The sequence below is a fragment of the Sinocyclocheilus anshuiensis genome, unplaced genomic scaffold, assembly GCF_001515605.1.
Source record: "Sinocyclocheilus anshuiensis isolate Anshui unplaced genomic scaffold, SAMN03320099.WGS_v1.1 scaffold1053, whole genome shotgun sequence".
Taxonomy (NCBI): Eukaryota; Metazoa; Chordata; class Actinopteri; order Cypriniformes; family Cyprinidae; genus Sinocyclocheilus; species Sinocyclocheilus anshuiensis.
The window spans coordinates 1,854,894-1,868,814 of record NW_015555711.1 but is presented as its reverse complement, the minus strand read 5'-3'; the positions used below and the strand labels follow the sequence as shown (position 1 = coordinate 1,868,814).

The following is a 13,921-nucleotide window of genomic DNA, read 5'->3' as shown; positions in this document are numbered from 1 at the left end:
CCTCGCTTTTTCAGACCGATGAGCTTTGTAAAAATCGACGTGTTTCAGAAAGGCGGGGCATAGAGGAGAAACAATAATGTACAGTATGTGGAAAATAATGTTTTTTTAACTTTAAACCGCATAAACACATTTCATTACACCAAATACACAAAATAATGTTATTTTTAGCAACATCATATGACCCCTTTAAGAAAACAAGTAGTTAGAATAGAAATAGAACATGGACTGGAGTGGTGTGGATTGTTTTAATCACAAAGCTGTTTGTACTCTGACGGCACCCACTCACTGCAAAGGATCCATTGGCGAGCAAGTGATGTAATGCTGAACTTCTCCAAATCTTTTCCAATGAACAAACTAACCCATCTACATGGCCTGAGGGTGAGTCCATTTTCATTTTTGGGTAAACTATTACTTTAAGCATTACTACTAAATAGACTTGTCTATAGATATGAGAATGTCTAAGAACAGTCATTTTCCTCCAGCTTGCAGGACATGCTCGATGCTTCTCCCCAGCTGAGATGTCATTGCTGTGTTTCCTGTCTCAGTTTGGGGAAGACCAGACCATCTGTCTCCGTCTGGCCTGGGCCACCACACTAGAACTCTCTTGTAAACATACACATGCTGCCACACTGTGCTTTTGCGGAGTGGAATACATTCAGAAATCACATTTACAGAAATATATGATGGGAAGGTAAAGTGTACAATTAAACTAGAAAGAACACTATACTATTTCTATAGTTGGTCTAAAACAGGTCCATTCCCGTTAATTCCCTTTAGTTCTTTTCCTGTTTTAGCTTTTATGACTGTTTGTACCCTTGTCTCTTAGTCTAAATATATTATTTGTTTGATAAGCAGAAAGAGACAGACCGAGAGAGAGAGAGGGCTGAGCTATACAAAGGAACCAGAGATAGTTACATAATCATTTCACTCCTAGGGGCTTTAGCACAAAGGGTCTCAAAATAAATGGAACAGTCTGTGTGAACACATTCTCTGAAACGCTGCCCTGAGTGAACCAAATATAGCATTATAGCCGGTTACAATCTTCGTATCATGTAATTAGCGTCTATGTGCAGGGGACGGGCTTTAATTACAGTAAGATGCGTCCACAATACACACACAATGTGATCAGTTTATGGATTTATTGGGTGTGCAGCTTTGGGCTCGTTCGATTACGCTCTCATTTGTCAGGGCCAAACAAATGAGGAAATACCAGGAAACAGAGTCAAACTGTTACTCAACAAGCAGTCAATAATTTGTCAGAGGTTATCAGTCTTTTACACAACTCACGCTCAATAAAGCTCAACAGAAGTGTAGCCGTATATCCACCTGTTTCGGTCATTGAGTCAGAGGAGAAGGTGAATATGGGCTCTTGATGTCGCACTTTGAAGTCTTTCTCTATGCGACAGCTATGAATTTGAATAATTCCAATTGATGGAAAAATCCTTTTTTTAAAGTGGTCACTTTAGTATAATCTTTTATTAAATTAAATTAGGAACAAGATAAATTTTATGTTTCTCAAATATTGCATAACACATGTGTGAGTAAGCCTTTTGTCAGGTGATGTCTGTGCAACACTGTAAATCAAACATTTAAAATGTCATTCAGAGAATAAAGTGGTTCTTTTGGTAAAGCCAATAGGCTATAGAGTTCTTTAATGCCACTTTTAGGGTCAGTTGTAACATTTTACTTGCTTAAGTTAATTTATTTAAAATGTCCTCAGAGAATGAATTGGTCATTATGAACACTTAACAGACAAATTTAGCTTTTTATGACATATAATGGTGGTTTAGCTTATTTTGTTCATGAGAGTTACAACAAAATGTAAAAAAAAAATAATAATACATTTAAAAATAAAATAAAATATTTTAAAAGGTCAGAATCTACTTATGATGACATTTTTCCACTAACCCAAAAAGTGTAGACATTTTGCTCACACTTTGCATTATAAGCGTTCATGTTGTTGTTGCTGAAGGTATTTAGTATTTTTCATAATATAACCAATTGGGTAATATTAAGATTACATTAATAAGCTACATGCATCATTATTTTGTGCAGCACTTTGTATTTAGAGTAGCGAATGCACTGATAACTCGTAAAGCGTTTGAGACGTTCTCCATCATAGGGATTTTTTCCCCCTCAACTTTTATTAATCTCACGTGACGTCTATTATGTAATTTTCACACCTTGCGTGGAAACCTTCTTTTCAGCCCCCCCATAAGGTTCGTTTACCATCGCTAGCATTTATATCGGCTAAATCGATGTGCAGACTCCAGCTGGGTGGGCGCATTTCTGGGGCAGTGGAACTCGAGCGCGAGCAGGAGAACGCGGCGCTGATTGGACAGCAGAGCTGTATAAATTGCCGCAGTGCCGTAGTTCTCTCTTTCGTGGAGATTTAGTCCAAACCCCAATGCGGTCTGAACAAACTGCCCAGGGCCGTCTTACGAGAGAGCCGTCGCGCACAGGACCATCTTATTTACAATGAAGGAGAGAAGAATCAGCCAGCCTTTGGTAATGCGTTGTAAACTGGTTTTAGTAGGAGACGTGCAGTGCGGGAAAACCGCAATGTTGCAAGTCTTGGCCAAAGACTGTTATCCTGAGGTATGTCCTGCGCTCTCACGTATTCACTGAGCGGCTATTGATGTATGTGTTCGCTAGTAAGGCACTTGGATGCTTGCTTATGTCATTATGCAACCATATACTGTGACTATTACGCACTGTGTTTGATTATCCTGTATATTCATACATCATACATCAAGGTGATACTTAATGCATCTTTCTCATGTGAGTTGTTGTGCACGTGTTGTTGACGCAGGGGAAAAAAACGACGCTTTTGCAACAAACCACCACAACCTATGATATATACTGAAACTAAATAACGTTTTAAACGAAATTTAAGTGTTTTTATGGAAATGTTAAGTCACTAAATAACGGCTTTTATTTCGTTTCCCCCACACACAGACATACGTCCCAACAGTGTTTGAGAACTACACAGCTGTACTGGAATTAGAGGAGCAGCGCGTGGAGCTCAGTTTATGGGACACGTCAGGTGAGAGAGAGACTGACCGACTAACAGCGGTACAGCGGTGATACTGCTTTACGTAACAGAGCATTTAAACTGATGAACACATTTGCACTCAGTCAATTTTGCTAATTAATACAGTTTCACACACTTTAAATATCATTAAATGGACCCAGAAATTCAAATTTTGTCATCATACTCGTTCCTGTATGACTTTCTTATGTGGAACACAAAAGAAAATGTTTTGAAAATGTCCCAGTGTTTGTTTTCCATATGAGTTGCATATTATTTTTACCTTGTACAAAATCAGAGGTACAACGGCTCTGACCAACATTTAGTACTAGTAGTTTTAGTCACCTATTGGCCTGAATACATGTGATTTGTTCACTACTTGCTTCCACTTCATAGTGAAGCTGTTTATGTTTGTTTCATTCATTTTCATGCATACAGTGAAAGCAAATTAAGTGTTTGTCAAATAGGCTCTTATTCTTTCCAATAGTACTAGTAGTTTAAGTAATCTATATTGGCCTGAGTGGGGTCCAATGTTGTTTTGGACCCTGTTTACTTTCACTGTAAGGACGAAAATGAATAAAACAAGCATAAACAAACAGCTTCACTGTGAAGTGGAACGTAAATGTTCGCCAGAGCAGTTGTAGCTCTGATTTTGTACAATCTGAAATTAATAACATAACTCATATAACTCACATCAATATATATCAAATATATACTCATTGTAGTAACCTGTGTACCTGATCAATTATTTATTTCCCTTGTGATATCTGAATTGTCTTCAATGCATCATATGTTGCATTACGATTTTCAGATATACAAAATGATTGTTTATCATTTAAAGTAGATTAGGAATAGATTTGGATTTATCTTTACTATGTTTTGTTAGAATTATTTACAAAATCACTTTCTGCAAATCATCCACATGCATTAGCTTTTGTCCATTCTCAGCTGTTGTGTTGACTGTTATTGGGCTAGTAGGTCAGTCAGACGTTACAGGAAAGACACCATCAGCACCTGAGCCCTAAGTCAGGGAACACAAGCTGAGATGTGTGAGGCTGCTGTAAGTGGGTGAGAGGGTCTGGCAGTCCCAACACCTGAGACCAATCCCCAAGCGTCTTTACCTTCTGTCTGCCTCTGGATCAGACGAGATAGACAACTGGCTATTAAAATATTCAGGGCAGTGCAGGACAGCACAAGGTTTTGGCATGTTTTGGAATGTCTCATTGTGGCACGCGAAGCCTTTTCAATGACGTAGGTGGCTTTTTAGAGATACTGTTTTTCTCTTTTTTTGAAAAAGATTACACAGATCAGCTCCTGTTCCAGTGCCTGTGGTTTTGTCTTTCAGATTGATTTGGTTAGGGAATGTTTGCATGTGTATCTGATTGAGAGTCTCATTAAGATTAGCCTAGTAGTAGAAAGCCGTGGTTCAATGACTGATAGCTGAAGCTCTCTTACTTTCTTATCTAGTAAAAAGACATGGAATGTTCTACTGATAGTCTCATTTATTTAGTCTATGTTTGGATTCATGGAGTTTTAAGAGTAAGAAGACATCTCTTAAAGGGATAGTTCACCCAAAACAATGTACAGACAAAGTTAGATTTCTCTCCTGAAAATTATTATTACTGTTCTCATACCAATTATGTACCAAACCGTCCCATCTTTCCTTCAATCTAAATCATTATCTTTGTAAACTCTGTCTGTTTCACTTGATTTGGAAGGATATTTATTTTTTAAAGTACATCATGCCCTTTCCAAATGCCCTTATTTTATAACTGATATTTCCACCTAGATTAATCTTTGCAATAGTGTATAGGTTTAATATTTTTAAATCCCAGCTGCTGTCATATTGCATGCCAAGTGAAAGCTGGGTTCTTCAGGGTCATGTTGCATAGCACGTTGTGTAACGTATCAGTCAGTGATGCTTGATGAATCTGAGTCTATGTTAATTGTCATGCCTGACTGCTTGACTGAGTGCCTACTTGCTAGGATGAGTGGATGGGATATTGCTTTTCTCTAATAGGTTTTCTCTAATAGATTTTTCACCTGTGGAAACTAAGACATTTTGCTAGCAAAATAGAATATTTCAGCCTTTGTTTCAAAATTGAACTTATAAATTTGTTCACATTAGAGATTTTTTTGCAGCTCATACAACACATTTTTATTAGAGCCTGACCGATATGGGTTTTTTGGGAGCCGATACCGATATTAGGGCGTAAAAAAGGCTGATATCGATATATCGGCTGATATTCTTTGTATATTATAGTACAGTACCAGTCAAAATTTTGGACACTTTAACTACTAGAGAAGTGTGACATAATATACCTCTGTAAATAAATACAATATAAATTCACGAGACGCGCACTTTAATGCCTTTTGAATGTAACGTGTACGTTTCCTTGGAACTGGAATCATGGTGGAATATCATGTGAAGTCCACTTCGCAGGGCACTTACGGTCGAATAAGCCAATGCTTGAATGCTGCTGCCTGAACAAGAGACCTCCTTACTGAAGTGAAAGTGTTGGCTGGTGTCACTATTAGGGATGGGTGATATGGGCTTAAAAATATATCACGATGTTTCTGGTATTTATTCCTGAACATGAGACCTCCTTACTGAAGTGAAAGTGTTGGCTGGTGTCACTATCTCGTGAACGCGGCAGCGGATCTCCACCAAATTCGGGGGATCCCTTCAGCTCGCCAGATCGGTCAGCGCCGGATTTAACCGCCCGTAACTCCCGAACACTGGGGGCTATCGACGCGGGGTGGTTTCATTCGAAAGGGTGGCCTCAAGACGTACACTCGATTTGGCGTTCGAGAGGGTTCCTCGAGCTGAAGGGATCCCCCGAATTTGGTGCGGATCCGCCACGCCTTTATGGCGATATGGCCGTTCAAAGTTTCAATGGTATTCCATACACTTAAGCTTTAAAGCGTTTCATCCAGGTCGCCAGTAGCAAACAATGGAGCATGCTCTGCTGGACAAACTACGTAATTCCACCATTTACAAGCATTTTATCTGCGTTTTATGTCCTGTAAAAAAATTTCATATCGGCGGCATATTCGCCGATACGATATATCTGCGACAGGCTCATATTGGCCGATAAAATCGGCAAAACGATATATCGGTCGGGCTCTAATTTTTATATGCACAGTTGATTATTAATTATTGCTCGGTTTCTGCTTTTGAACTACTACTACTACTACTAATAATAATAATAATAATAAAATAATTTGAATATTAAAAATATTATTAAATGAATTATTATATATTATAATAATATATATATTAATATGTAATATTATAACCAACGAAATTCCTAGAACATCATCTGTGCATGTGATAATTGGTGAATGAACTCTTAAGCAAAGCGGACTTCCTGTCTATGCTCAGTTTAGCTCGAGGTATTTCCTGATGTGCATTTTATCTAAACACACTACCTTATTGTGAAATGTTAAAAACACTTCAATGGAATTTCCCAGTCATACTGAGCTAGAACAGAGAAACAACAATAGAAAAACTTAAATTAACCCCGGACACGCAATCCAGATCAGAAGTAAAAACCGTAACTGTGAGAGAAAATACATGTTATCATGTACAACAGCTTACTCAGAATCTTGCATGGAGGATCAGAGCTTGAGAAGCCAATCAAACAGCTCCCATCTATTCCCTCATTAAGCCAGTTAGGCTTTGTTAATTGTGTACAGCCTTGTTAGGTGGCAACGCGCAGGAGGAACACTGGCAGAGCGCTAGATGCTCGTGCACCCACATGCAAACACTCTTCAGCATACGTGAACAAACACACTCTAATCACGACTAATTATAGAAGCTTTAATTGAATTTGCTCATCTGGCTCTTGCTGCTTCAGGCATCTCTTCACACTCTCCAGATCAAAGAGGAGACGGGCATGAGAGGCTGCGACTGAGCCTTTGACAGGGCCTGGTGTGGCCCACTCCTGTAGCTCTTATCATTAGAAATTTGATTCAAGAGGAAGATATAGTTTTTATAATTTGTTTTTCAAACAGTAGCTACGGTCAGGTGTCAAGAGCAATTGCTACCTAGTATAACAGATACAGGGAGATGTCTTACTATTAAGTTTTACAGTACATCTGAAAAGATCCATGACCCCTCACACAGTAGATCTACAATTGAAATATTTTTATGTCAAAAATAATACATGTAATTAAAAAACTAAAACATTCTTTACAAAAGATATAAAAATGTATAACTGGTTTTGAATACATTAAAGGGGTCATATGATGCGATTTCAAGTTTTCCTTTCTCTTTGGAGTGTTACAAGCTGTTCGTGAATAGATAAGATCCCTAAAGTTGCAAAGACTAAACCCAAACCAAAAGAGATATTCTTTATAAAAGTTAAGACTGCTTAAGACCCTCCTAAAACGCCTCGTTTAAACACGTCCCCACATGTCTACGTCATGATGTGGGAAGATTTGCATAACGCCGCCCAAATGTTCACGCAAAGAAAGAAGGCGTCTTTTTTATATATAAAGAATTTGCCACTGATGATTCAAACGCGAGTTTTGAGCAGTGCTTGTTGTTTGTCATTTTTCCGATCACAAATGCAGACATGGATTTATGTTTACGCGGCGCGATGCAACGCGTAAAAAGACAGTATAAGTCATTATAATCTGTAATGTCCCCACTGGATGCAACAAATACCTCGTTTGAAATGGGTTTTATTGGTTTTGTCTCGTCACGCCGGGACACAGCATCACAGTGTGGTAAGGGGAGTAACATTTCCATCACACGCTTGAGGCATTCGGCCAATCACAACGCACTAGATAGCTGGCCAATCAGAGCACACCTCGCTTTTCAGACTGATGAGCTTTGTAAAAATCGAAGCGTTTCAGAAAGGCGGGGCATAGAGGAGAAACAATAATGTACAGTATGTGGAAAATAATGTGTTTTTTTAACCTTAAACCACATACACACATTTCATTACACCAAATACACAAAATAATGTTCTTTTTAGCAACATCATATGACCCCTTTAATAAAGATATTTATTTATCAGAGCTGGGTCGATTACTTACAAATTGTAGTCCATTACATATTACAGATTACATGATGAAAACTGTAGGTAGTAATGCAATCTAGATTACTTTTAGATTACATTTATATCAAACTTGTTTTAAACGTACCATTAAACATACCATATTGATAAAATAAAAGCAAAGAGAAATAAAATATATTCCATGTTTTGATGTCAACTTCATAAAATGCATTAAACATTACATTAGTGAGTTGATAGAGTGAATAGTGAATTGATAAAAACCTAATAATTAAATTCAACTAATAAAAATGTAAAATAAAAGCAATTTAAAACACTTGAATACTAAATTTTAATACTGTTTTTGTTTACCTGCATGTCAGTGTGACCATTAACCAACATCAGAGAACTGTAAACATGCGAATCTGTTGTTAAATTATTGAAATATTGACAACTTCTGTGATATTTCAACAAATATTTTATTTTAAGGGGTGACAAAAATGAGAATCCCTGCATTAAACACATATTAATAAACATGAAAACAATGACACGCCTAAAGTCTTCCAGGTTTGAACTATTTTTGTCCAGACTTCCAGAATCAATAAATTGTGAATAATTTACTGCCACTGTGTGAATATGTAATCATGTAATCCATAAAAAGTAACGATAATCTGATTACAAACATTTTAAAATGTAATATACTCGAATTACAAGTACTACATTACTGAGATTAGGGCTGTGCAAAAAATCGAATGCGATTTTCATGCACATCTCGTCAGTAAAGCCACTTCTGGTGATTAGTAGTAAATCTCCAGCACGTGCTTTCAGATGGAGCGGCATTTACTACACAGAGCCGTAGTTCACTGACAAGCTACACAAAATCGGCAATGAATTGCCTGCAATTTTGAACGCGATTTTGTGTAGCTTGTCAGTGATCTACGGCTCTGTGTAGTAAATGCCGCTCCATCTGAAAGCACGTGCTGGAGATTTACTACTCATCACCAGAAGCGGCTTTACTGATGAGATTCGCATGAAAATCGCATTCGATTTTTTGCCCAGCCCTAACTGAGATTACATCCAGATTACATGTAATCAGTTACTACCCAGCACTGTTAATAATATAATATAATATAATATTCATAGTGACAGGCAGCCATACAATCATCAATAGTCTTTTGTTGGAAAATGGTGGTATATGGTTATTGGTTTATGATTTTCATTCCATTTTTACCGATGCTTCAGTTGAACTAAACATCATCTCGGTTGCAAACTAATTAATATGACAATGGTGACACATTTAAAGCAGTTAAATCAGAATTAATTTGCTACAATGGCCTTACTGTTGAGACCTGTACTGTCTAGTGTGTATAAATAGTGGTATCAGGGTTGTCTGTAGATTCATTGTTTTGTCTCATCATATCTCTCCTCTCTTTCTGCTGATAAGCCATATATTCTCTGTCTAAACATAGTGAGCTGAGTCACTGTCTACATATACAGCAGTAGTACGTGACTCAGAGAGGCTCACACAACACCCAACATCTGAGCTGAAAGTCGATACTTATAAGCACAAATATTGGGTGAAATGCACCTTTAATGGACTTATTTTATTTTCTATCGACATAGAGCCATAGTATGAGAGTGTTTATGTGCACATCCTTCAATGCCGTTGCCGTAGTTACGGAATGAGATGAGGTTCGGTGTGTGCGGGGGACAAGACCTCTTCGGCAACTCATTCTGTCAATAAAGGAATCTCCAAGAGTCGCCCACACACATGCACACACCTATTACGAGAACTGCCATACGAACGCTATTTACATTACTCAGCCTTTGTCAATTCCCTCATAGCATTTGATCTTCCATATTCAGCTGCATTCACTCCTCTATCACAAGCATCTTACTTGATGCCAAGTTTCCATTATTAATGTTTGTCATGTGTTTGCTCCTGCAGGTTCACCGTATTATGATAATGTCAGACCTCTCTGCTACAGTGATGCAGATGCTGTTCTGCTCTGCTTTGATATAAGTCGTCCTGAGACTGTTGAAAACTCTCTGAAAAAGGTGAGAGACATTTTATGACTTCTTCAATTCTATTCATCTTTTTTTCCAGTTAAAATATCCTTAAAATAGACGATTTTACTTAAGAAACAACACTAATTAAAGATGCATTTTCTGAAAAGTCTTAGTATTTTATGCAGTGTATTTTGTCTCATTGCACAGACAATTTTCCCCCCATTTGTTTTAAGTATAAACAAGTTAAAAACAAATAAAAAGAAATGAAAGTGAAATAAGACAAAATACACTCATAATAAATATATAAGCTGTCAAAACAAATCTTAAAGGGATAATTCATCCAAAAATTTACATTCTGTCAACATTTACTCACCCTCATGTCATTCCAAACCTGTATGACTTACTTTCTTTTGTTGAAAATAAAATATATTAAAAAAATAAATAAATTTGGGGTGATCTATCCCATATTGTTGCTTCTCAAGTAAAAAATACTCATTAAGAATATGATTTCTGCAGTATATTAACAGCTCTCTCCCTGCAGTGGAAAGCCGAAATCATGGATTTCTGCCCCAGTACTCGAATAATCCTAGTCGGCTGCAAGACGGACCTGCGAACAGATGTTTGCACACTGATGGAGCTGTCCAATCAGAGACTGACGCCCATCTCCCATGAGCAGGTCAGTCAATCGCACCCTCCCTATGTAAACTAGACTCCTCGTCTCTTTTTTTCCATCTCTGACTGCATTCAGTCTATCTTTCTGTATGTAGGGCACCTTGCTGGCGAAGCAGGTAGGAGCAGAGGTGTACCTGGAGTGCTCTGCATTCACATCGGAGAAGAGCATCCACAGCGTGTTCCGCTCAGCGGCACTAACATGCCTTAACAAACTGCAGCCCCCCATAAAGCAAAGCCCCACTCGCCGGCTGTCCAAACGCCTCCTTCACTTGCCCAGCAAAGCGCAGCTCCTGACCTCCTCCTTCAGCAAGGAGAGAACCAAGAGCTGTTCCATCATGTGAGCTCCATGTGCACCACTCCAATTCCAGAAAGAAAAAAAAAACGTATTTTTCGCTCTTCGAAAAGGTTGTTTGGGGGGGGGGTTGAGAGAAGGGGAGGTCATGACCTTTAATGACCCCTCCTCCCTCTCTCTACACTCATGTTGTTCTTCTTCCATTCTGACACCCCACCTGCAAACACACTCATCACAACGACAGAGAGCTGCTGCCATTGTTTAAGGTTTTCGGCTGTTACACATCCTCTTTACCAGCCTTTACATGAACTGCATTTTGTATCAATGATCAATCAGTCAGTCAAAGAAGGAAATGTAGCGAATACTGGACACTGTCAGATATTTTTATGGGTAGTTAGCGTGGGAATGTGGGTTGAGCTGTGAACGTAATTTAATATTTAAAGGAAGAGGATGTGTTACACAGTACGCACTTTAGTGAACATGGATGTGATTGTTAAATGGAAAGTGAGAGGATGATTGAATACGGGTTGGCATTAGTTACGGTTTCAATACAGAATTATGCTTTGCTTGTATTAGCTGGCACTGATCTACAATGTGAGAACTCATGCAAGCACGAGGGGAGGAGCCAAACAAGATTTTATGTCCTCCTGAAAAGGTGAACAGTGTTATAAATCTGCTAGATGAAGCATCCAATCACATTGGTACATCCAGATGTATTGGACATGCTGACACACTCTTTCACTCTCTCTCTCTATCTCTACTGTAGTCCTTCATGCGCTTTCTGCCCCTAGATAACAGGTCATAAATCTCAGCCAATGAGGAGAAGCCCAGCATCGCCCGGGCCATTTCTCAATATAGAGCAGGAGTTATTGCCACAAAGACCCCTTCCAGATGTTCCAACCGTTCTTTTTTAGAAAATGAGATCTTTCACTGAAGTAATTTTAGAGATGGACTGGAAAGGTCATGGGGGATTACTAAGGGACACTGCAGTCCACCAAAACTGATCAATGTTGCATAAGCGAGAAGATAATTTGAATGTTCCAGTTGACTTTTCTTTTACAGTAATCTGCCACAACACCTAATTCTCAAAAGGCCTGTAAATAACTGATTCTCTTGTTATGTGGTAAAGTTACTGGTTATAATTGAGGCTGGACATTAGATTGCATTATAATTTCAGTGATTCTCATGCATTTGGTCGGATCACTGTCACAGAGGACTTTCCTCTCATCCTAAGCCTCATTCTGGTAATCTCGGTCTTAAATCCCACAACCCCTGGTTGTGTAATGCTTAATCATAAAACAACTAAATCCTCACTTTAGGCTTATAAATGGCCAAGTAGAAATGAACTGAGAAGTCAGACGAGACAGCATTACGAAGAATCTGACCTCAGAATAACTTCCAACTCAAGTAGTTCATCAAATTTAATACGATCAAAGAAATGGTTTGGGGAATATTTTACACAACCATTCAAAAGTGTGGGGTCAGTACAAGCTACAGCTGAAAATTCAGCTTTGCCATCACAGGAATAAATTGCATTTTAGAAAACAGTTATTTTAAACTGTAATAATATTTCACAATATTCCCGTTTTACTGTTTTATGCAGATCTAACAGGTTATTAAGCATGAAATCTGATTTTTTATTTTTTTTTTAATTAAAAAGATGGGCAATTTTCACTAATTTAATCCAAAATGTTGTAGCACTGGATATTGTGAAAACCGCACATTCAGTAAAATCTAAATTTCCATAGTCACCGTCTAGACAAATGAGAATGAAAATACTGTATATAAACTGGTCTTGCCTTAACCACACACTTGTACAACTTCGTTATTATTATATCATTGACTTTGTAAATTCTCACTCTAGTTCATCTGAAAGAAACTTTAGGAGGTTGTTCATCACTTCATGCAATTCTACACCATTGCTTAGCATCAGGCAAGTCAGTTAAGCTGGACTACATGTCCGAAAACCACTCGGGAGAAGTGGAGAAAGAAACCGGGCGTAAACAAAGTGAAAATAAGGACAAGTTTTCTCACTGTAGCATAACAAATGGCTTTTTCATGGCTATAGTTTATAGTTTGAAACATGAATCATCTTACAGGCCATCATCTTGATATGAATTTGTTACTGTTGTCTGGTTTAGTAGCACTCTTATATGTTATATGTTTGATGTGGTGGATCTCCACAATCTTCCTTTTGTTACTGCGGTCTGGACGTACATATGTTGTGCATAATCAGTTTTGTACAGCCCTTTAAATGAAGTCTGTGAAGCAAACTAATTCAGAACAGACTGTATGATTGTGTGTGCAATGTAACTGTAATTTATTAATAGTTGATTATTGCTGGTTCTGTTTTATTCTTTAGTTTCAGACAATCTATTTTATATTGAATATTGTTTATTGATTATTTCCCTTGTCTCTGATGTCATGTGTCACTCTTAAATTAATTAAAACCTGGATTTGGTCAATAAATTGTGTGAAGGTTTTCTTTTTAGTGCCAGCACTCATTAGGAGAAAATCCCAATCTAAAAACATTTTGCATTGTTATAACCCTTTTACATGTTAAGACTTGCAGATCCAGTGGCAGTCCAAAATATAATGAGAAAACGAACATGTCTAAAGAATCCGTATACAGTGGGTACGGAAAGTATTCAGACCCCCTTCAATTTTTCACTCTTTGTTATATTGCAGCCATTTGCTAAAATCATTTAAGTTAATTTTTTTTCCTCATTAATGTACACACAGCACCCCATATTGACAGAAAAACACAGAATCGTTGACATTTTTGCAGATTTATTAAAAAAGAAAAACTGAAATATCACATGGTCCTAAGTATTCAGACCCTTTGCTCAGTATTTAGTAGAAGCACCCTTTTGATCTAATACAGCCATGAGTCTTTTTGGGAAAGATGCAACA

General features: G+C 37.8%; 1 protein-coding gene across 1 annotated transcript; it reads left to right on the top strand.

Annotated features, from left to right (window-relative positions):
- Positions 1-2,281: 2,281 nt before the first annotated feature.
- Positions 2,282-12,122, top strand: LOC107672025 (rho-related GTP-binding protein Rho6-like). Its single transcript, XM_016465089.1, has 5 exons — positions 2,282-2,598; positions 2,959-3,046; positions 9,983-10,092; positions 10,586-10,720; positions 10,812-12,122. The coding sequence occupies exons 1-5, from the start codon at positions 2,479-2,481 to the stop codon at positions 11,055-11,057; spliced, it is 699 nt and encodes a 232-aa protein (XP_016320575.1). The 5' UTR covers positions 2,282-2,478; the 3' UTR covers positions 11,058-12,122.
- Positions 12,123-13,921: the final 1,799 nt, after the last annotated feature.